At 39.2% G+C, this 26,206-nt stretch overlaps 1 protein-coding gene across 1 annotated transcript in view; it reads left to right on the top strand.

Moving 5' to 3' along the window:
- The window catches only part of LOC105455485 (sialoadhesin-like), a 197,246-nt gene that overhangs the window by 38,786 nt on the left and 132,254 nt on the right, over nucleotides 1-26,206 (top strand). Inside the window, exon 3 of the mRNA XM_011698854.1 lies at nucleotides 10,342-10,547. Coding sequence (XP_011697156.1) covers nucleotides 10,342-10,547 — 206 coding nt within the window. The remainder of the gene's footprint in view (nucleotides 1-10,341; nucleotides 10,548-26,206) is intronic.

Here is a 26,206-nt window from a genome sequence, read left to right as displayed (position 1 = left end):
ATTTTGTGATATGAAATTTCTCTCGACCGAAGAATTCTTTCTCCAAATGACGGACAAATTGTATTAGCCTTTCATTAAAGATAGAAAAATTTGGAAAATATCTTTCATCGCGTTTTTAATTGGAAATTATAAACGTATGAATCTAACATTGCTATATTAACATAATATATTTAAATTTATTTTAATATTTTAATATTTATTTTTACTTCAATATTTTAACCTATGTACGATTATATAAAAAATATCGAAAGTAAATCGCGCAAACTATTGACTGTTTTCTGCACAGATACTATGGTTTTACTTATTTCAGTTAAAAATTACAATTAAATACTGTTATTAATAATGTATATAGATATATGTAACGTCTTAATTGTTACTGAATAATGTACAACAAGAGCGATATTGTTCTTGCAGAAAGAAAACGGAGGGACCGCAAACGTTCTCTTATATCAATGAATGTTCTCCGCAAACTTTCGCAACGATGTCAGTTTAATTACATTTACATATAAATTACCTTATTGTAGTAGTCTTACTAGTAGAGAAAAGCACCTTTAGATGATAATAAACCATCTCTATTTACGTGACTTAGCGTTACTTTCTCGTCATAAAGACTGGCGATCGAAAAAGCATCGTCATCAAATGTGTATTGTGTTGTAAAATTTACGGGATGTTTTGCCGAACAGCACAAAACAGACGATACACATTACGATTAATTTATTATGAAACTTTATCTTTTTCTGAGTTTTGAAGCAAAAAAAAGAATTAATGTTCTATCTCTCGATAAATATGTCTAATTCCTAAAGACTGCGTAAACAAGAGGAAAAGAATTCGTTGAATTTATATAATGTCGACATTTTTTCCTTGCGTGCCTTTACTGTGCATGTTTTCCTCACGCGAAATTTGCAGTTTGGAAATGCAATTTGTCAAGTAATTCGCTTATTTCGTTTACCTTCTTAACTAGGTCTTACAGCGCAAGTGAGCGCGCCAGTTAAAAGAAACGTGAGAAACGTAATACGAATGCCCCGCGGGATATGTAATCTTCTTAGATTACCCGTCAAGAATCACGTTAAGTTTACGAGGTAAATTAAACTCGATTCCTTTACCGTGCAACATGAAAACTTGGCGCGCCCCCTTGTAAGACGCTGCGATTTTGCATGCAGATATACGAGAATTCTTGTCTTCAGTCACATAGATATTCCCCTTGTTTCTCTCTTCCTTATCTTTGAAGCGAAAGTATATGTGTCACAGGCTTTTTTTCATTTTAAATACACAAAGAGCAAATAGGGGTAAAGAAGAGAGCCACGAGTCGCAGCGGTTATGAGCAGTAGACGGAATTATTTAGGTCCTCTTCTTCGCTTTTATTCGTTTCGTTCTCATTGTTGTCTTTACTCATCTAATGTATTAAAAGAAAAAGCAGATGATAGTTAGAAACGAAAGAACAGGAAAAAATAGATGTGCATGGGATTACCGTTCCATCTGTACGAGGACGCTCTCTCTTTTACATTTTACATGCTCTTTCCACGTGCCAGCTACTCCGGGCTGCTTATGAAGTAGGAGGATAATGCACGTCGTACATTCTGGTTGCCGTCTTCCACCTTAATACAATAATTCTGCCTTCCATTCGGTGCGTTCCCGGACCAACGTCGTAAATAGACCCGCCAATTGTCTGGCGCGACTGCCGCCCGCAATCTTGGCTGGAATTCGATTCGAACATCCATTCGGCATTCCCCGACGCGATAGAATTATGTTCCGTGTTCGCCGAACATGGTTGTCGCACATACAATTTCCACCACCCACCGTTAACTTAGCCTCAATCATAACGCCCGGAAATTTCTTCTCCATCACGACTCATCTCGTCTCACCGCGTCTATCATTTGCCTCTCCAATTTCTCAGTCAATTTACGCGAACGTTATTCGTTCGATTTTTTCTTTTTTTTTTACGTACTGGATCTTTCACTGTTGTTTTTTTTCTTATTTTATTTCACGGAGAACATTTTTAAATTTAAATTTAATTTACGCTCTCTAGCACCTGTCCATCTTAATTGCGAAAAGAGTTGAGGATTGCGCGAAGAGAATTTTAAATTGTAAGAAATCGATAAACCACGCAAATATGCGAAGACGAGGAAGAGATAGGAGAAGATAAATTTACATCGTAGCTTACTTACCTCCTACGTATGAAACATAAACAGACGCGCGGAGCGCGTTACCTTACTTCAACTTAAATAATTGGCACACCTCTCACGAATAAGCAATCCACCCCTAAGGCAAACAGCCATCAAACTAAATAATATTCATGAGTGACTATATCCTACGCCGAATTAACCCCGAATAAGACGGTAAATATTGACCGCCGTCGAAACTGCTGCACTCTCCGCCGCGGTAAGCAGTGGAAACAGTCAGGCGCTAGTCAGACTCATCAAGTGTTCGAGCGCGCGCGCGCACTCGCTCCCTTCGGGGAGAAATCAATTTTCAATTCACTCGCAACATTATTGCAACGGCGTGATTCGACGTGAAATTCAACGACGTCTGGAGCGAATCGTCGAACGTTAACGGTGCTTACTCGACCGTGACTTTCGAGGTATCCGACGGAATCCCTTTTAAGCAAGAAAACGGCGCGGCCGATGGGGAGCTTCAGGCTCGCGGATAGTCGATACAGGGAACGATCATCCGTCTTCCGGGATTGCCTGGAACGAGTGCATTGTGAAATTCTCCTCGCCCGATCATCCTCCGCCCCCCCCCCTCCCTCTCTCTCTTTCTCTCTCTCTCTCTCTCTCCCCCCCTCTCGCCGCAGCATCAGCGGCAGCGACGTGCTCCTTTGTCACCAATACTCTTCCCCGTCGTCGCTCCTTCCGCTCTCTCGTTCTACTCCCATCGTTTCCTTTTGTTCCGCGCGCTCGCTGCGCTCGCAGATTCTTCCATATCGCGGTGGCGGGTTCGCCGCGCGTACGCGCGGAAGGAAATTAAATCGACGTTGATGGTGTTTGCTATTTCGCGGCATTGTGAGCGAACGCCACCGTTCGTAAATACGGCTCTGGAACGGAGGGGCTCTCCTCCCCCAACCGGTCTTTTGAGACGCCATCGGGATTGTATGGCGTCTCCGTGGCGATTACAATGTTTCACGCTTAGCACAACGAAATAATAAACAAGTAAAATAATCTCTTTTTATTTATTTTTGTACAAAATAGGATGCTTTTCACAACATTGCAGGTGAACTTGCAAATTGTATATCTTAATTTAGAAACAAATTTATTTTTTTGACGAATAAGGGCTCAATCGGACATTTGAATGTCTGTTAAATTGATCGTTTTGATTTTAGGGAACCTATAAATCTCTCGCAAGTGTTAAATATATATTTTTACACAGCGCAACGGATTTATTTATTTGCGGGCATTGTAGAATCCGTCCGCGGGCTGTCGGGAACTGTGACTGCATAAAACGCGAATACAAGGAACTCCACCCTTTCGGCACGCAGAGCGCGCGATCGATCGTTCGCTCGGCTTTCGAGCGAGTTTTTTTCCCCGCGATCGGAGGGCTGTCGAGAGCTATTGGAAACTCGCTCGCGAATCGAGCCGATTCTCGGTTTTCTGCTCGAATATCGGCGCCGATATGTGGCGCGCGTCTGGTGTGCCTGCGCGCGTTGCGATTTAATGCGCCGACTGGAGGCGTATATACCGGGGGCCATCGCGCGGAGTCGTCCGCCATTTGCGGCTGTGTAATCGGATATTATATTCGCCGATCGGATTTGATATCTCTGTCCCATTATGCCGCGGCATGAATCCCATTTGGAAGAATAATGACGGAACGCGGTGATATTTGAATAGAGGGATAACGGTGGCGATAGGTCGACTACTCTGCTATATACGCGACAGGTTTCGCCGGTAAAGTGCGAAAAAGACACGGTGGCAGAGGGACTCGCGACGAGATTGGGAACGAAAAGGGATTGAAATCCGCACGCATGGTATTCTCCTATAATTATTTTGAGACCAGAACCGGTGCAGGATATGAACCGCGCGACAGTACCGCGCGGCTCCGAAAATATCCCAGGTCCGATTGAAGTCGTTACATCGGCGTGATCGGCAAAAGCCCGCTTTGTAACTGAGCGCGACCAATCACGTCCGATGTAGGTAAGCCGCAGGCAGATCGTAACGTTACAAAGCTGTTCTCTTTCACGAAAAATTTATTTTTTTGTCTCAGTAAATAGTAGAGCGATATAAGCTCGCGGACGCAGTCTAGATGTCGTATTGGTCGAAATAGATCGATTAATGAATTGAGTTCGGAGCTGGAGAATCGAAATTTTGAAACGCTTTGTAATGCATAATAATCCACTAAATATAGAAATAATATTTTAATTGTCAAAGTTTCACTGAAATAATTCATATTTCACTGAACTTTCACCTTTTTACTTTCATTTCTCTTTACGTTTCTTACAGGGTACAGCGGGGTAATTTGGATAATAGTAAGCATTTGCAAGAATTTCAGAAAAATAAGAGATTTTAAGATACATTTTATTAGATCAGACATCGATCTAATGAAATTATGTATCTTAAAATCTCTTATCTTTCCGAAATTCTTGCAAATATTTATTATTATCCAAATTATTCCGCTATTCAAATTATCCTGCTGTACCCTAAGGGCGATAAATTTAAAATATCTTAATATATGAGAGAAAGCTGAAAATAATTTCTTTACACATCTTTTTAGCACACGATCCCGTAATTGATTGCGTTCTCGTTATTTAGATTTTCACGGCAATGATTTTTAACAGGCGCGTCTCTAGGTAACGATAAAGTGCCGCGTTATCAAACGACTTAAACAGTTTCCACAATCCCCCCTCGAGACCGCTTGGTACATATTTTATCGTGGATTTATCGAGGGATTTATTTAATGCTTCATGCCGCGCGATGTAATCTGCATGAGAGACGAAGCCCGCGGCGGTGGCGATGCTCGTCTCCGGCTTGCACATCCGCCGCAATTAAAAATCATTTTATCATCGTCGTCCGGGACGGCTTCCGCGGCTAATGCAAAGCGTAACGAGGTTGTCTCCGAGAAAATCACATTTCTTCCGAGTGAAAACATGCACGAGTACGAATTTCAGAAACAACGGAACTACGGAAATCGACGAGACCGCTCCGTTTTTCTAAAGCGACACGCCATTTCACGGTGTATTAATTTTTCCATGTTTTGATTTTTATCCGAAAGATAAAACAGTGGATAAAATTGACGAATTATACAATGACAGATGGAACAATAGCGCGTGAAAATTATAAAATTTGTGTAGAAATTAAACAATTTCGACAAGGCAAGCGTAAATATACAATTTTAATGTAAGAATGGTACTTGCATAATTCTTTAAAATTGCAAAAAAAATAGCGATTTAATCAAATTCTTGTTGACAAAAAATTACTTAAAATGTAGCGAAAGATACATTAAAACATTTATCAAAAAGTTTAGGAAAAAAACTCGACAGTTGTATTTAATTTCATACATTTTTGCAATATCTATACTAAATTTTGAAAATTAGTAAATGTTTTGTGAAATAAAGATGATATAAAATCCTGCAATAGTTCTATTTAAGAAAAATCGATTGTAAAGAATGTGTATTTTCTGAATATATTTGCATCTAGTTTTCGAGAAAAGATCATCCGTAATATTTCGCACGCCCTTCGCCGTAAATCTGACGGAAACTTGTGTCATCCGGATACGCATACTTTCACATTAAAAATAATTCTATCATCGTCACCGCTGTGACAGCGCGCGACGAAGTTAGCGAAGGAAAATTATATTTCAAAAAGGGGAACGCGCGAGATCGGTATCGAAGCGAACTCAACGAGCTGTAGGAAGGGAGATGGCTGCGAGGAATGGGTCAGCGAAGGAAGGTAACGGACGGCGGAAGAATCTGAGGAGAGGAGGGAGGGGAACGTGCTGTCGCAGTGGCGACGCCGTCTGCAATTACAATGCCTTAATTTTATGCGCGAAGTTAAGCTCCTTTTAAGAGTCCCGAGAGTGGTTAAGTCCCCCTTACGACTCGCCCCCTCCATTCTCCTCCGCGCAACATTCGTTTTGCCAACGCCACCCGTATTCATGGGAGACCTTCTTTTAGACCGGTGGTGCCGGCGCAGCTTCCGGGCAAGACCCAGCGATTATTTTAATTTGTTTAGGAGCCATCTGCCACCTCCATTCCATTTTCTATCTGCCCTTTCATTCTATCTCTCGCAGTTCTTTTCTTCTCTGTGTTCTTTTCCGCTCAGCGTCGATCCCTCTTACCACTCGTCCTCATTTACGGATTAAAGTTTCGCTATCTAATCTTGCTGAGTGAGAGCTAGTTGCATTATCACGGTGCGATTACATAAAAGATGATAAAACAAAGGTTAATATTACATAAAATATGAAATTCAAATAATCATTTTGATCAGTATCAGAATGTATATGTTTTAAAATTGTAAAAGTATTTTTTAAGCAAATTTCAGTTGCGTTTCTAATTATATTCATAACAAATTTATATTTTTCTTTCATAAGTGAAGCCTTGATACAAAACATAGAAAAGAAGTTTATTAAAAAACTGGTTATATTATTACTTTTAATATTTTTAAAATTTCTATTTAAAAAATTTTAAAATTTATCAGATAATAATTTTAATAATTTTTTAAATATTATGTATTAGCTGAAAAATTAAAATAAGCATTTGAAAAATATTAATTATTAGATATATTAGAAATAAAATAAGTATATATATGTGAAAACATTCAGTAAAGATCTCTGGCATTTTTATATTAATTTTTAGAAATAATTGATGTTTTGCGATATGTGCATTGAAATAATCAATCCATAATCGTACCATATCGTACAAAGAAAAGTTCCATCGAATCGCAATAGACGTGCTCGCACTCGGACAGAATTAATAATCCAATTTCGACAAATCTGAACGTAGAGTATGTCGTGAAAAAATTCTCCGTCAAAGCGCATGACGGAATTTATGCGATCGTGACGTGCTTTATTGCTCGCAGTTGCTGTTTCCGACGGCACTAATGAATCGTTGACTGTATTAATTAAAATTTCACCGAATGATAATCATTTGAAAAATACCTGTGACATGTTCTGAAACGCGACAACATTCCGAGAATTACAATCATAATTATTTACATATTAATTTTCATTAATCTGTAAAATTTCCGCGACATATTAATTTACACACGTACATTGTTCGCTTAAAAAGTGCATATTCTCCACTTTGTAACAATGTACAATCTGTAATTGTACAGTCGTGGACAAATCGGTTGCGAACACTTTTCTTCATAGGTTTCTATAATATATATTTAATATATATAATATATATTTTATCGGTATCTAACATGTATTTTGCAAATGCGAATCACGATGTACTATCTTTAGTCTAGAGACAGTATAACACCAATCGTGGTTCGCATTTGCAAAATATTAGTGCGTTTTGAAACCTATAAATAAAAAGATCGCAACCGATTTGTCCACGACTGTACATCTACACATATATGTAATATGTAATTTGTGCAGATTATAACGTTTTTCTTTAGCTTTCATTTTGCGTGATAAACAAATTTGTTCATGAATAAATTTTATTTCCACAGAATGTTTGCGTTATACATTGTTATCTATGATTTTTATCTCTTTAAATGTACAGTTCATAATTTTGCTTTTACGTATTGGAGTATAAACGTATTGTTTATATACATTTTATGAGTTGGAAAAAACTTTAACGGAATAAAATGTACAAATGAATTATTATTATTATTATCTGATAAAATGTGAGTTTGGTGTTTCGTGTATTTGTGAAATTATGAAGTGATATCCAATAAAATAAAATTTAATTAATATAAATAGTTAAAATTAAATTTTGTTTTAATCGTGGAAAATGGAATTAACTTTTAAACAATATATACGTGAAATACATGTACGGTTTTCACTCGTAAATTTGTAATATTTATAGAGTAAAAATCTTAACAATTCGTAATTAAACTTTTTTTTTTTAATTGAACGTACAATAAGAGAGTACACACACAAGATATATCTATATTAATTGTTAAAAAATACAAAGTTCTCTGCGAAAGTAATATCACGTATAAAGAGTGTAGCTTGCGTTCTAATCGGAGTGAAATGATTGGATACAGCTGCATGCGGTGTCGCGCTTTTCAACGTCGTTCCGCTAGCAGCATTCGCCTTCACGCTTAATTATCCACGCGACACAACGCGGCCGACTTTCGCAAATAAAATTTTCCCACGAGGGATTTACTCGCGCTCGGCCTCGGAGAGCAGCCGTCCGTTGCAATTAGACCTTTTTACCCGTCGACGTGTGTTTCGCGGACCCTTTAAATTTCACGTAGACCGCGTAAATCACGACGAGGGAAGCACACACGACAGGGCGGGTTAACGCCGTGAGTCCTCGCGCGGCGTGACACCGCCGCGCCGTGCCGGTGAATTTGCGGGCTGAGCCCAGCTCGAGTCATCGTGCTCATTAAAAACCGATCCAATTTGTCTTGGCAACTGCGAGAGAGAGAGGGAGAGGATCCCGGTGAGAGGTTTAACGCCGAAACTTCGGCGTCGTGGTCGTTCCCGACGCACCCCGGGCGCGATCGACAGGCGTGCGCGCGCGCGCGCGCGAGCGAGCCTGGATCTTATTGTGCCAACTTCGCCTGCAACGTCGCGACTCCGTCGCTCGATTAGACTTACGAACTTATACGTTCCTCGATAATAATTGAAGGCACGTACGCGAAGCAAGATCCACCTGCGTCACAAGTTGATTATCGAGTAATGGAAACAGACAACATCTCTCGGCATCTTGGTGGAACGCAGGAAGATATTTCGTATATACGTATATAATAATAAGCGGAAGCGAGCACGTTTGGAGAACACAATTTGACGTTCCTACGCGTTTGTAAGCATTGAGAATCGGCACTCTCTATATACGTAACCTATACGAGCATTCTGGAATTTATATACTTTACGGTACCTACTTTTTCGACGACGAAGAAATGCAGCGCGGCGTACGTTTTATGGGGTAAATAAATCGGTGTGCGATAAATCAGATTATATACCATGATCCGTATTCGCGGATTACCCGGTTTAGGTCATAACGAACAATATAGCGCGCGCGCGCGCGCTCTCTTCTTTTCAGCAAGACCTAATACCGTCCCCGGAAAGCCCTGACCTGGGAAGTAAGGGGTTATCTGACTCTCTCGGTCGAGTGCACTTCTCTCGGTCTGTATTGGATCTTCTTGAGCTCGGGCGACTTCGAGGAGGGAGAGAGGAGGGGGGGGGGAGGGAATAGGCGAAGAGCTTCACCTCTCGCAGGCTCCTCGACTATGACGAATTGCGAAAGTTCGGTGAAAAATTGGTCGAGGCCAGATAAGAGCGGGCCCGGGGGTGTATTGTGCGTCGTACTTTGGTCGTCAGCCATTCGTTCACTCCCGTTTACTTTCATCCTGCTGGCCGACTTAACCCGCATTATTTAGCCCGCCCCCAGCCGCTCGCATCCCTCTCCCGTTCGCATCATTCTTTTTTTTTCCGGGCCGCGCGCAAGGAAAGATTTTAAAATAACTCTGTGCCCCCGGGGAGGGGGAGAAAGTTTCCGTCGAGCTGACAAATGCGAGTATCGTGCGGCGGACGGGCGTCGCGGGCTACGCGACTTGGCGCCGCGATTTGCGACACGCGAAACTGCTGGTATTTAACTCCGCGAACGGACATATTTCGCGGCGGTAATCCCGTGATTTGTATGCACGGCCCGAGGACACTCCGCCGAAGCTCGCCCGAGCCCCGTGGCGGATACAGACGAGGTATATCAGTCGCAAACAGACTTCTCACCGTAAATGCAACGTGCAATGCACTCACGATAAGAACTCACTTCGGAATCGTTTGCGTTACATTAAATCAGCGGCATACATTTTTTACTGTACTATACTTTTCTTGTACTATGCTTTTCTTGCAAAGGTGATACTCTGCTCGATTCTGCAACACGAGAGATATAGTCCATTTCTTTTTTTTCTCCCCTCCCCCCCCCATTCGATGTCTCGTTTCTTTTATGATTTTACAAATCGCTATTGATTTAAAATGTCGTTTCTAAAGATTTAACTTGTAAGCTGTTTTGAGACTAATATTCTCGCTATCAAGTAACAGCTGACTAGCAAACACAGATTATAATACTATATTACAGCAATATTTGTAACATTTGTATGCAATATAGCTGGAATGTTATACGTAATAGTGCTGCAACATTGCAGTTATGATCTGTGTTTGCTGGGGAGGTTAAAAAATCGCAGATACCCTCCCCATTTGGATTATTTTACTGACATATTCCCACGATTGATGTTGCAGTTACGACGCAAGAAGTCGGCAGTTCGGAAAGGCGAAATTGTGGAGCGCCGCGCATTTTTGGGGCCACCGGGCGTCTTTTCGTGCGAGCTCGCCGGCGCAGCTGACACTTCAGGACCTTCGACAAAGTGACGAGGGTGTCTACAGGTGCAGGGTCGATTTCCGAAACTCGCCGACGCGAAACTTGAAAGTTAATCTCACCGTTATCGGTAAGTACGTCGATCTTGCCTTTAATTGACGCGACAGACTCCGTTAAAATAAACGTATGTGCAAAATATTTATGCTAAAAGTGAAATAATTGATTTGTCGTGCTGGCATATTTTTCATACTAATAGTAATTGCTATTAATCGCGGCATTTATCACTAAATTTGAGAATTATTTTACCTACTTCATGATTCTTGGAATAAAAGTTAAATATAATTTAAATCGTAATACTGTTACATCGAAAAATTATATTGCAATTTACAACTGTGGAATAACTCGTTTGTGATTGCTATTATATGAATATATGTATGTACACATATTCGAATGAAAAGTATGCATAGCAATTTTCCCATGGCGATCTATATCTCGAAAAATTCATTTGGCACGAAAAGACTTAGACTTTTGATATGGGATTAATTCGAAGCTTGTTAAACTCTCGTTAAATTGAAGTAACCTTTTTTGTATGATTATTTCTTGCACGTATTTCCCATTAGCCTCATAAGACAGTTCGTTGGAAACGTTCTAAACGTTCGAAAAAATCTATTAGATGTTATAAAAGTGGAACGAAGTTGTAAATCTTATCAGCTGGGAGACTTCGAGGAACCGAATCTATTATAATTTATTATTCAAACGTAAAAGAAAAATTCACGGAAGGTTGCGGTATTGATGGTGTCCGTTAATGCAATTGTCGATATCCGGAGTAGGACAACGTGACAGTTGGAGTTAGCAATTTGCGGAACAATCAGTCACGATAATATCGCGACTATTCGATAGATGAAAGCTATGGACAGGCAGTGCTCGTACAGGCGATATAAACCGCAAGATATCGACCCGATATCGTTTTTATTTTGTGATATAACTTAGTCTTTTCGTGGAAAACTAGTCCTCGCTGTTTCGCTGAAAAAAGAAATATAATCTCCCATCTTCCGCATCAATCATTCTCCAAATATATATCTCCCGAACTGGTTCACATGACGGAAATGTAATTGTCAATATCTAAAGATACACAAAGACTGTTTGCAATGGGAACAGTCAGCCGTGTACGATAGTATCGTGACTGTCGGACGGACGAGAGCTCTACGAACAGACACTCTTCCCTAATAAATATAAATCTCAAGATCTGAACTCTTTGTGCGGGGGGAGGGGGGGGGAGGGAGAGGAGAAGCCGTCTTCGTTTCTCGAGAGCGAAAACTTGGACTTCTCGCGCGGAACTGGTATGAGGCTCGTTAAACTTTCAACAAAATTGTTCTCGACGCGGGAGAAACTCGATAGGAGGAAACTGACCGCCGATACTCGGCGGTGATCGTCGCTTACGATCGGGCAAACCGGCCCCAAGAATGATCGTTAATCCAGAATCGAAGGACCACTCGTACAATCAGCCGACCATTGAAAGCGATCCTCTGTAAACGATCGTGCTGAGAGCACCGTCGATTGGCCGGCTCGTCTCTGTAGTTCGATTCGCTCTTTCGTTGACGCGAACCTCAAATCGTCAGAGTCGAATCTACCTTGATAACAAAATTCGCGATTATTTGCAAAGTCGTCGATAATTGCAATCGAGAGTTTCTCGCTTAGCGATCACATGTCATGACCATTTAATCCTGTGTCATTTTAGACTTGCATTTACATCTTTATCTGCATGAATTTCTCGACGAGTGAATTTTAAATGTAACAAAAGAATTATTTTTAAGATAAAACATATTTACAATTTACGAAACGCTATGTTTAGCGAATTTATTTTTTTACCTCATTTATTTGAAGGTGATTTATTTATTCGAGAAAATAAAGGCTACTTTTTATTAATCGATGAATCAATCAGTTCTCTCTTTGTATAATCGGTATCTCTCATTTTCGAATACATTTTAATTTCAATAATGACGCAGTATCAAATTTACGAATAAATTTCCATTCAAATATAAAATATTGTTTCTTTCTCTTTTCGCGTGGAAACTGATAATGCATTTTCTTTTATTTCTCCTATTTTCTGCGTGAATAACATTTTTATTTAAATAATGGTGAAGTGTGTGTTGCATAATGCATCGAATTTGTTGTAAAATGGAAATAAGGGCAGAATCTGCTATTGATAATTCTGAAATATTTATTTTTTAATATTAAAACGTATAAATTGAGAAAACATATAATTTGAAAAAAAAATTGGTAATGTTATCATAAACAACATTTTTAGTTTATATGGTTTTGTTTATATGGCACTGCATATTATATAACTATGTTATATTGTTTTTAACAAAGCGATACATAGATTTTAAATTACAATGAGCTCTCACGCGCAGTTGAAATAACAACGTGTCGTAATATTATTTTATCTCGTACAAAATAATCACCATCGCGTTCATAACGCAACCAACTTGACGGCGCGGAATGGATATCACAATGCGGTAATTAATACTCAATGCCGAATCGATGCGAGATACGCGTCAACCCGTACAGAAAGTTCAATTTCCACTTTATAGAAAGTTGTGCAACAGCGTTTCGCGTTTCCATAATGGCGAATAACATTATTCGGTGTGTGTACAGGCGAAATCAAACGTAATTACCGCACGTACGCTTATGCATAATTGTTGGAAGTATTGAAAATGTTTAAATAGAAACTTCGCGGGAATAAATGGGATATTAATGTTCAAATAATCGCGCGAAGGATTAATGTACGTTGGACAAGTTATACAATAAATATGTCTTCTCTCTCTCTCTTACACACACACACACACACACACTTTAGAACAAACGACTCGACATAGATTTTGAATAAGTGTTTTAATTATTTCTAAATAGAACGGAATCTCTTTGACAAGATTGTGATTCTATAGGGTTATACATAAGTTCGTATAAAAGCGGCTTCCTTTGATCCGCCAAGCTTCTTATCTGCCATAACGACAACGTACATTTTGTTACACGAAGCCATCCCTAATAAGTGATTTGCAGTTCCGTCCCAGTTTCATAACACCTCCTCCGATCGTCGGCGATGCGTGTTTGCCGGTTTTGCCGTGCAGCCGAACCGGAAGTTCGAGAGGCGGCTTCTGGAAAGCGCCGAAAGTCCAAGATGGGCTTGTCGCTCTTGTCTCTTAATAGAGTCGGAGCAATATCTCGTCGGTCTCCAAGGAGCGAGGCTCTCCATGGTGCACCGTAGCGAGAAGCTTTCACGAAGCACCTAACCTAATTTGACCATCGATCGGCCGTTAAGTTGATTTAAAAGGCGGGTTGCCGATTTCACGCCCTGTTCGGAGGAGGACCGACGAGGTTTTAGGTGAGGTTCTTCTAAAATTCATAAAGGGGACTTATATAAACGTGAATGTAATGAAATTGCGTGACGGTGTGTATAATAATTGCGCTTGAGTGGCTACGTAAAGTGATTACAAATGAAAATCAAATGGAATTATTAAATTGAATGTATTAAAAAATGAACAGAAGCGCAATAATTCTATAAAAAAGGAAGAATACGATGTATTATAAAGAAAGGGGCGGACTTTTAAATGTTTAAAACTTTTTTATCCACAAGATCTCATTGGGTAATGCTGCTTCTCGAAACCTATTCTTCACTATTGTTTGAAATTTTTTTTACTAACTTTGGCGTCAAATATTTGCGTGTGAATTGATTAGAATGGCGAGAACATCGTTAATCGAATTAATCATCAATTAGTCATCATACGTTACTGAACTTTTTCAAAACAATCTCGATATATCATTCTCTTTCTAATTTATCTTATCTCATCCATCATAAATTTTTTCCATCTATCTGGACATCGGAGGGGCAACTCGTAAACTTCAATTTTCAGTTGAAGAAAAATTAATCGATCAGAGTTGGGAAATATTAACACTGAAGGATCGGTTCTAGTCCGTTGAATAAACGCGCGCACTAAACGCGAAGATTGCGTCAAAATCGCGCGAGCGCGATTCAAAGTTGGTCGATCGTCGCTGTTTTCTTTTAATCAGAACTCGGCCGAGCGTCGCGGAATGAGTCGGGTCGTCGCGCATCGCTAACTTAAACAATCTGCCCTTGTTGCTAGTGCCCGGACCAAGGTATCCCGGACTCGTTCGGTGCGCGGGGGAGCGCCAGACGGGAGAGAAACGTAATCGAATAGGGATACATCTCGCAGGCGAAAGGCCATCGAAACACCGCGGTAGCGGCGGAGCTTCGTTTTACGCTTCGACGCGCGCGGGCGCAGCGTCCGTCGGAGCTCCGGGTTAATTCGGCCATCTCGATATAGCGAGAGAGAGAGAGAGAGAGAGAGAGAGAGAGAGAGAGAGAGAGAGAGAGAGGTGAATGGACATTGCAATAGTCTGTGTGTGTATGTATTATGTATATGTATGCCTGGAAGGAAGGAGCATAGGATCCGTTGCACCTCTGCTATGTATATATCCGCTCTCGGAGCGAAACAACTTGAAATAACCCTATCATGACTAAACTCATTGACGCGATATCCGACGCTTATGTCCCTTACCTTTCTCTCGTTCTCTTTGCTGATTTTCTTTTTCTCGCGTTATCCTCTCTCCTTTACGCACGTTTACTGATTGCAATTATCTTTCAAGATGTACATTTATTCACGCGTCGCTCCTACTCTCCTCTCAGTCTCCCTTTAATTAAGTTTGCTATATCCGTTTTCAGTATCCCGCCACTTTCTCGAGCTGCTTATTAAAAAAGTTATTCCCATAAGCCAAAAATAAACCTGCACCCTCGCCTCGCATCAACGATGTTTCTCGATGTATCGCGCATCGCATGCTGCACCTACCTACCTCCGTCGCGCCCTCCCTCTCGTTGCGCCCCGGCGCAATTTTCCTGCCTCGAGACTTCGAGTCGTTAGCTCATTGGATAAAGGAGACGCACGCCCCAAGGAGCCCCAAGACGTCGTCGTTGAAACTTGGGGAACAAAAGCTGCTCGGGTGTTGAGTCGACTCATGCTAATCCGATTAGGATTTACTTTAGATTTTGACGAGCGCTAGATCCCCTCCATCTCCTTCCGCGCGCGCCTCGGGGACGCCTAATCGCCGCTTACGGCCAAATTAGTTTCGTACCATCTCGCGTCTCTGTCTCACCTATCCTGGCCACTTATTTAACGTACGGCTATGTTGGCCTTTATCCACTTAATTGATCGCTCAGTAGTTGTCTTTCCTCTTATCGCGTGTGTGCATGCGTACCCGCACTTACGTGTATGTGTGTGTTAATTAATCAGGTATCTATTTTGAAATTTAATTAAGGCCACGCCTAAAAAATTAATGGCTTTCTGATATAAGCGGTAGAGAAACGATAGTCGAATAAATTGAAAAATTCAGTTTATGTCCTTTCAAATGAATTATTCTTCATAGTGCAGCTATTTTTTCATTTTAACATTTTTTAATTACTGAATAATTAATATAATTGTCAGAGCGATACGCAGTATATAAATTTAATTCAATTATTATGACGTGACATTATCGCTCGTCCATGAGATTAATGTTTTTCACGGAAAGTAAAAATATCTTTTTAGAAACTCTACGAAACTCTTCTGTGCGAAGTACGCGTTGAATTGAATCAGAGACGACAGGATCAATAATGGTATTAATCCCGCAAATTTCATGAGCGTTTGGATTCTCGAGCGAACTCCTGCATCCTTTCGATCCTTCACGTCTGCGAGCTTTCCGCAGGGTATAGATTAGATCCTGTAATCCCGGACGAGACGCGTTGCGTCGGGATCGCTGGAATTGCGTCTCGTCAAGTGGTACTGCGTGATTCCCTGAAATCGATACTTCACGCTGGATATCCTCGTTTAAGCCCCTTTATCGGTGATTACTCGTCAGCTTTCAAGAAGAAAGAGCGGCACGATGCTCTCGAGAGGATCGAAAATATCCGATACTGCCGAAGGCATCCAAAAACCGGTTTTGTCATCCTTGATCTTCTTTCTCTTTTTTTTCCCCCTCTGTGCGAGTGACGTGCATCTCATTATCGAAAAGGGAAAATAATCGAGTCTGTCTTCATCTAATTTCATTTGAGATATTATTTTTAGGCGCGAATATGTCGCACGCGAGATATAGAGTAACAAAAATTAACGCAATACCAATGTGACAAGTTAATGATACAAATATTTTATAATAAATATCAACGTAATATAATTTTAATAAAAACGTTAAAGGTATATCGAGAAACTTCGTTCTTGATGTTGAATTAAAATTTTAAAGTTTATTATTTATGTTGGATGATAAAAACAAACAAATATTGAAAATATGTAACTCATTTGACTTTTAACGTAATTAATCAATCAGGCTTTAATGAAAATTAAATAAGATCTTGTAGTAAGAAAATATTTGTGTTTCAATACTCACTTCTTTTTTAGCTGTCAGTCCGTTAGTTGTCTACACAAAATACATTCCAGTATACGTCGCTCAACTGACGTATTTTCCAACGCGGGGAGTTAACGGCAGGGATAATACCTTAAAATCGCCTTCACCGTCAAAGCCTTTTCTTCCGAGTTTACCCTTCTTGCGCCGTCCTCAATAAACGGTAGTCATCTCCTCCCCGACTGTTTTTCTTCTCGAACGCGTCTGGGATCCGGAATCTTTCATGAAAATTAAATACCGCGAGCTTGAGGATGATGGATATATCCCGCGAACGACGTTCCACGCTTGTGCCCTCCACGCGGAAAGGCCGAGGGGGCGGGGAAGGGTGGCACTCGCCCCGAATAGGAAGAACGAAGCCGGGCGGACACATTCTGAAATTTAGTATGACGGAACGGGCGAGCTCGTATTTTATCGTTAGCAGATTCCATAGAAAATTCAGAGCCCCGCTGCGCGACTCGGGCGCGGCTCCGACCGCCATTTCCCATCGGGTCGAGTCTCGCTCGCTCTCCCCGTTTCTCCGCTCTCGTGTTCCTCTGTCTGCCGCTGGCAAACGAGCGTTCGTCCCGTATATTTTTCGCGTGTTCTTTGACTCTCCGACATGAACGCATCTTCCGCTGAGACGTTTCTTTCTCACGCAATGCAGTATATCGCGCTTAGCTATAACGCGCTTAGCTATAACTTGACAAACGCGTTTCGTTCCACCATTTTACACAAATAACAATAAAAAGAGATGTATTTGCCGAACTAGTAAACAAGTTAGCGAGCGTACAGTTATTAATTTATCGCAAATTAAGCTATTTAGCATCGTGTGTCTATTACTTGTTGACGATAGACATTAAGAAAACATTCTTTGATGTAGCGCAGCCCGCACGAGCATTTGACGAGACCGCAAATCTTCAACAACTTTATATAAGTTTCACCTTAAATATCGCGGTAATTAATGTTTAAATTAAGTTTCTGTCAAAGTGAAGCCTGTTTAATTTCAAAACGGCATTTATCCGGTGAAAGCTTAACTCGTCAAATACGTACCCGCGTAATTAACGATAGTATTCGCATAATTACACCTCACAAAGAATTTTTTCTAAAGCAAACTAAATCCGTGTTCAGTGAAGATTCCACTGGTATCATGAGACCTTTGATAAATGCTGCATATTATCCATCGATGCGCTCTCTCTTTCCCAGTCTTGTGAATTTATCGCGGCTATGATTCGTCGTTACATGATAATGAAAACGTACGTTCAGCGAGGTCGACGCATTTCCGCGTCTGCAGACCGATGCGATTCGGAAAGTTTCCCTCGAAAACGCCGCGCGGCTCGGCCGAGCGGACGAGGAGAGACATAAAAGGAGAAAGGATGGCGGAAGTTTGCCTCGGGCTCGCGGTTAGGTGCGATTCTAAAAAAATCATGAATCAGAGACGAAAACGAGCCTCAATAATGGATCGTCCAATCCGAAAACTTCGCTGCCGGACAGGTCTGAAGGATGATGGCGGATCCGTGTGAAACTTGTGCCGCAAAAGTGCAGAACTTGGCTCCTCTACGACATGTTACAGCTCTTATTACGGAAAGGTATACGATCGCGAGCACAAATGTATTGTTTATTTCTTTCATAAATTTTTTAACTTGTTATTTTCGCAATTTTATACAAATTTTCCATTCAATTAAAACAGAGAACTTTTAGAATTTCGTACGAATTATTTTTTTTATTTATTCTTTAAAATTAATTTTATAACTCTATATGTAATGTCTTAAAAATACGTAACTTTGTTTTATCTTTGTTTATCTGGTTTATCTGGTTAAACGACATTGAACTTATGCAATTTTATCATCGCTACATAATGAGAATAAAACATGCATTTGATTGACATTAGAGAATTATAAGAATTAAAATTCCAAATTTATATTTGCGAAAATAACGATCTCTTGTCTTCTTTTATTTTCCGCACTGCGAAAACAGCACGACGCTCATTAGTCGGAAGAAGTCCCACAGGGATTTCAAAGCATCCTGTTTTCCAAGAAAATCTCGCGATCGCCCATTCCGAGGAACGTTGACCGTTTAAAGAGCAGAAAACGAATGCGACGGAGACTTACACTGCCATATTACGCTTCCCTCGTCGCATGACATCAAATATATTTGCGATCTCTTCGTGAAAACTCCGCGGAAAGCTAACGGGCAATGGAAAACTCTCATTGCGTTGGTCGAAAACTTGCGCGCGGCGGTATTGTGACCCGTATATTGCGTTTCGTTTAACGTAGTAAAAATAGTAAATGGGTTGCTGCTCTTTCTGGTGGAAACAATCTAAAGCGTCGCTTGACTTCTATTTACTGCGAGAAAAGTTATAATTGCAAGCTAAAAATTTTTGTGTTATCATAGCGCAACGCCTCCGGCAAGTTATATTTTCTTTCGGCGTTACTCGAGCACTTTCGCAGTTTGCGAAAACAATTAATCATTGCATTTTTATTCACATTAAGAGGATCATTATTTATAAGAGAATGAGATTTAATTGCCGAATTGCTTGAAAGTTCTTAAGGGGTAAAAATTCAATAACTGAGCATTGATATACGGTTTTATTCATACTTTTATAATAACTTTTGTGAAATAATCTTTGCAATAAAATTGACGATTTTGTTTTCAAATGGAAATATCAAACATGAAACAATATGTTACCGAATGATACAATTAGAATTAAACCGACTTTTTAATTAATTCTTTGCTAAAATACGAAAGACTGTGCATTATTCAGATATTTTTCTTTTTAAGATATTTTCGAGATATGTTTTCTTTTTAAGGAACAATTCAAAGATTTTATATGCAGACAATTATGTCTTTGTATCAAGTAAACAGCTATATCATGGTGTTATAAATTCCGACATGACACAAAAATTCTCTAGCACGAATTTATTTTTTAAATTGAATCTCGTTCCATTTTCAAACCGTAGCGTCCGAGAAACGAGCGGAATTCTATCGTACGAGAAAATATCGCGATATTCTTCAAACAGACACCGTGAGCGGGACTCGAGGAGCTGTCCATCAACCGCACTGACGGGTATCTCCATTTCCATATTCTTTGTTGCTCCTTCGATATTTTTTATTCGCCTCTCGACCCGCGCTCCGGATCGTTTGCTTTACTTGGGTTCCCATCCATATCTTGATCAGATCAGTTAAGCGGAGGGTAGAGCAGAAATCGATAACTTTTTTCGATAAAAATTTATACGTCTGTTTTTATAAGAAATTCTGGGTAAAGTAAAGTCAGCGAATATCGGATACCAATTAGCGTTTTCTATAAAAAAAAAAAACATAAAAATATTTGTTCCGCATTTATTTTTGGATCGAAATGTAGTTTGTAATGTTGATAATTATGGAAACAATTTTCTAGATGTCGGATTATTTCTTTTAATTTAATTTAATTTTTACAGCAGCGTTTCAATATAAGGTATCCTAGGGTAACTGTCCTTATTAATGTGCTTTTATATTTAAATAAGTCATAAAAATAAACTGGTATAAATAAATAGACAAAGTATTTTTTTTTATTAAGTTAAAGTATTAAATTTCAGTCATAAATAAAAAAAAAGTCATAAAAAGAAACTGATTAAGAAATTTAAGTTAAAGTATTAATTTAATAAAAAAAATACTTTGTCTATTTATTTGTACCAGTTTACTTTTATGACTTATTTAAATATAAAAGCACACTAATAGGGACAATTATCCTAGGATTAAATGAATTGGGTCGATTGGATTATTCGCAGACGCGCAAGGACAGTTTTGGATATACCGTCCAGATATTCACCCCGTGTGCAGTCATTGTGGTGGATGTCGTGACGTGATATAAAAAAAATTGGGGTCGATCACGTGGCACGTCGTGAATCATAACAGATTCCTGACCCTTGGGGATTTCTCGGCTCTTTTCGCTCGCTGAAACCGCGTCCCGGGCATCAAAAGAAAACCGACAGGGAGATTCGCGGACGGTCCCCCTGCCATATTTTTCCACCTCGGAGAGCTCGTCCGTCTTCGAGCGAACGTTCGATATCCCACAGAATTCCATCTTTCTATCGTCCCTATCGGCTCCCCGTCTTTTCTTTTTAACACGCTGGTTCAAAGGGCCGTATATTTCTCTGCCGTGAGTTAGGTGGATGATCGTCAACCAGCAACGCGGCTAGCCCGGAAATTGTTTTCCACTGAAAGGATCGCCGGGCCGAATAAAATTCGATATTTGTAATATTTATTTAAGCCGAATCAACTGCTATTTATCATCCATTATTTACGTAGAAATATGGGACATTAATATTAAATAATTGTATGTTTAGTATTAACTGTGATTAATTCAATAATTCTCTGCATACTGTTGATAAATTTTAAGTATTCTGATTTAGCTCAAAATAATTAATAACCTATAACAAATAATAATATTGATATTAACCTGCACATATGGAGTATCCTATAACCACTATGTAATATTTCAGTATTCTGTTCGAAACGTTAATTGATGTTCGAAAATCCTCATTCAAAAAAATATCGAGATTAATAGTTTTAAAATTAAAAGTTGAGTGTGATGTTAATCGCTTATGTTCACGCGTTTTGTCTTTTAATTTATGTTATTAGTATTTAACTTTATTTAATCTCGGTCATATGTTATTAATTATTAAAATTTAAGAGATTGATTTTTACTGATTTTTTTGTGTACATATTTATATACAGCAATCAATTGATAAACTGATTATTAATGACAAATTTTCGATGCTACATATATTAATTATTTAATCCTTTATCTTAATAAAAATTTTAATGATCAAATAATTATTTTATTTAAATGTGTTTGTATTTATTTAAGTGATTTTCTATTGATGAATAATTGGAACTTGGAAAATTAATTCATTATAACTTTTTTCTGTCGCAAACTTTTGCGACAGAAGCGAAAATTGTATAATGTGAACAAATTAAGAAAACATACAATTATTTCGATACATACGAAAGAGGAAAAGAGCAAAAATAATTATACATATATTAATTCATGCAAAACATATTCATTAAAACGAAAGTATATTTCATTTGTCAAGTAAATATTAAATTTAATAATTCTTTTTAAGTGGAGTAATTAAATGATCAAACAAATTGTTATAGAAAAGGACAAAATAATTTGTACACGACAATTAAATTGTATACACAATTAGCAATACACATATAATATATGTTAGTAATGTATTTCTCTCTCTTCTCTCTTTCCCTCTCTTTTTCTACTCAGTTAATCGTTATTTTAGACAGTGCTAACTGAAATACGAAACAAAATACAAAATAATAATTCATTTATCACAAATTTATTTTAAAATGCAAATAACGGAATAATTTGTCGTTATATTTGTTTTGTAATACGTTACATATTTCATAACGACTGATGCTGCAACGCGTGGCACTCATTTTTTGAAACACGTAGCGCATTAGTATTGCGTATATACAAAATCGCTCTATTTATTATTCATATACGGCCTCGAGCAGGCAGTATTTTATAGATTTATTGTTTTAAAATAAATGGGCTAGGAAAAATTAGTTTTAATAATATTCAGTCTTGCAAAATGTATAATTGTCTATCAATTTATTGTGCGTATGAATGATAGAAATGTTATTTTTAAATTCTGTACCAAAGATAGATAATTATAAATATCTGTAGTTATTATAGATATTTGTACGTGAATAAGATTTCTCTTTCTGTTTCTTTGGAAAGCACAATCCAAAGAATATATAAGGAGACATATCTATTATATCGATATATCTATTAATAATATTAATATAATAATTTTTTAACATTTCAAGTACAATTTTTTTTTATTTGTATTTATGTGTAACAATTAACATTTCCTACTGATAATTAAGTTATTTATGGCATTAAAGTTATTTATAGGATCAGCTATAGCATCAGAAAATCAGCTGAATATTAAAAATGATTTATTTGAAAATTAATATTAAATGGCAGTCTATATATTGCAGTCTAAACACGTGAATTCTGCATTATGCCATTAGCTAGCTATGTTGCTTATAATTTAAAAACTGCTTTGATATATATCTAACCTCCATTAATCTTCGGGGTATATACTATTAAAATGCTATTATTTATTGTACGATGGCCGCGGGGGGACAAACATACATACAATGTGCTTTTTTAATCCGAGTAAATCGAAAATAATAACATGATATTTTAGTGTCTGCGTAGCTTTATTTATAAACCGTTTCGGTTGTGATATTTTAACGAAGATAAAATTAAGCGTTATAACATGCCCGAAAATTATAAATACATCAGGTACGACGACGGTGTCGCGCAAAAAGAGCTTTAATCTCGTTTGCGATTTTGCAGTCGCGAAAATTGATCGTCCCACGCGATCGGCGTATACGTTTTTGCCGAACTAAATCCGCGCCTCCCCCTCCCCCTCTCCTGGCATAGAGCGCCCGGCGAGAATAAATCACGAATCGCGACAAATTCTCGCATGTTTCACGACATCGCGTCTTGCTCGCGTGTCGCGATAAAAATTGCAGGGGCATGTATTATACAATTGAATTGTGCCCGACGTCCCGGGCGATCGTACGTCATATTCCTCTTAGCGACAATCTCTACCCGGGATTCGGGATTCGACAGGATACTCGGAATTCCAGTTTCGACGGGGATCTCCTATCTTTTGTAAGTCGCTCCGACGACGGTATCGAGGGAGGTTGCGGTCAGTTATTCCGGTCACGAGTGGGATTCATCCTCGGGATATCTCGATTTGGCGTGTCCTATGTCGCCTGTGTCTGCTCTGTGGGGAGACTCACCTACCCCTCGGACGTGTCTTCCTTTTGTACTGCTTTTCGCGCGAAAAGAGGCTTACATTTGCGGTGATTAATTGATCCCGAAATAGTACTGAGTAAATTTAGATAACGTAAATTACGCGGGATCAAATTTTGTTTTAATAAATGACCTTATATCTTGTCGCAGCGCGTGTAAATTATTATCATCGTATTTCATACTTGCGACAATATTTCTTATAATTAATGCTCTGCATTTTAAAATTATTTCACGTTCTTCGATCCCGCGAGCTTATTCTTATTGTTATTTTTATTCTTATTCTGTAACTAAACTGACTAAAGACGAGAGCACCTATATACGCGGTACCTATATTGCGTCTTGTTAGGACAGCATAATTGCGTTACAATTGCACAGTTGCTTCGATTAAATTAATTACACGGCGAGATTAATTACTAATCACTTATGGTCGATAATGAAGCGACAATAACGTGGGAAACCGCGGCTGTTATTAACGGAATTACATCGATTCCGCGACGGTAACCTCATCCACTGGTAATCCATTATGGAATAATGCGGACGTTACTGACAAGTAATTATCACATTCTCTACGTGTTCCTTGGCCTACGTTGATCTCTTTTTGTTTGTCAATTTTTGGTGTTGCAAATACATGCAACAGAAAGTTTAGCTAAAGTTTTTCATCATATTATTTTTTTATTATATCAATATTAAAAAAAATTTTTTTTTTTAAGAAGGTCGATTCTTTGTTGAGGATTCTTTGTACATGAAAAGAAACAGATAACAAATGGAAGTACATCGTTGCAATTGACGTTAAAATTGCTGTAACTATCCGTGACACAGTGGAATAAATATTCATGGAAGTCATGCGGAATAAAAGGAATTTTTTCCAAGTAAGCTAACTTAACGTTCGAAGTTGAAACGACGGGATGGTTCGGATAAAACGAGAGGGGGCCGGAACGATCTCTTAAAAACCGGCAACGCGAATCCTTCGCATGACAAATGCCCCGGATCTTCGGCGGAGTAGCAGGTGCAACGACGACTAAGTATGTAATATCGTTCCGGGTCGGCAGTAAAAATTCTTCCGGGACTTCGCGCGCGCGCGCGTGATCTATCCTCACTAGAGGACTGAACGACTCGCAAAGAGATTCTCTCCGGAGAATATCCTCGTGACTCGAGTAACGACCAAGTTCGCGAAAATGTCCCGCGGTAAGCCCGGCGCGGAGCGCGGAATGCGGAAACGTTTGTCACTAGCGCATTGTGAAACACGGCAATTTCATTACGATAAATCCCTTATTCGCTGATTTATTCTTATAGCGTGCGCCGAACGAAATAGCGGTGTAAGTTACGACCTCCCCTCCCCTTCCCCCACCCCTCCCGAAAATGTAAATATTACGCGACGAAATAACGCGTTCAAGCAACGACTTTTGCGTGAAGAAGTGGCGTCTCGGGACAACAAAAAACTTGTACGGAGTAAATCGGCCAGGCAAATGCTGCGCGCGCGATATCTCTACGATCGTAAAATCGACGATATTGTTCTTCAAGTCGTTCCGTATCGGCGACGTAACGATAACGCTCCCCGGTAATGCCGAAAGATTTTCGCGCAATCGACGACTCTTTGCTCCCTACCGTCGTCGATTACGCCGCCGTAACGGCGCCGTAAGAAGATTACACGGTGCTCGAAGTGTGTCGCGCCCGAAAATTTCCCGCAACGATTACATCCCCGGCTTTCGGGGGAATCGTAAAGCTCGACGGGGGATGATATGAAGCCGCCGTAAAAGTCAAGCGAGACTTTGACGGCGGCGGTGCCGGAAAAATTCGTGAAAAGTACGACGAATCGCGAAATACGAAATGTGTGACTGCGGTTTTTTGTTACATATCTTTTTAGATTGAAAAATGCATATCTTTCCGTTTCCTCAAAAAACAATTATGTCAGATTGTACACTTTATGTTCGAAAATCTATAATTTGTGGACTACTTTGGTCCCTAAGAACTTTGATTAAATATTTATGAAACATTACTCAAGATTTAATTTCAATTATGTTAATAGTTATGACACCTGAAAAATGTAAGAATTAAATAAGTAATTTATACAAGACGAATTTATTGAAAACTATTAAAGTAATTATCGTTACTGTATTGAGATTTTCATCAATTTCACAATATCACTCGTGGCGATTAAAAAAATTGTCTGCGTTTTATTTATATTATACACATCCGGCAACTGGACATCGCGGAAATTGCTCGTAAATGATTCGTCACGCGCGCGCGTAAGAGAGAGCGTGTTCTTGCATTTCTTTACAGGAATTTGCCGCAGTCGATGGTTTTGAAAAAAAAAAAAAAGAGAGAAGAGGAAAATGCCGTCGTTTGTGACAGTCGCGACGAAAGTACGATAGAAAGGCTCGATAGAAACGAGCGACGAGGTATTCGCAAGAATACTCGTATTCGGCGCGCGCCGCAGGACTCACTTAACTATCTTGCTCCCCTTCAACGCCTGCCCTTCGAGCGCACTTCGGATTTCTATCTTCCTCAAGTCTTTCCGGGCGCCTTCGTTGGAA

This window comes from Wasmannia auropunctata, unplaced genomic scaffold (genome assembly GCF_000956235.1).
Source record: "Wasmannia auropunctata unplaced genomic scaffold, wasmannia.A_1.0 LD335903.1, whole genome shotgun sequence".
Lineage (NCBI taxonomy): Eukaryota > Metazoa > Arthropoda > Insecta > Hymenoptera > Formicidae > Wasmannia > Wasmannia auropunctata.
The sequence above is the reverse complement of the archived record's forward strand: the minus strand, read 5'-3'. Positions and strand labels throughout refer to the sequence as shown.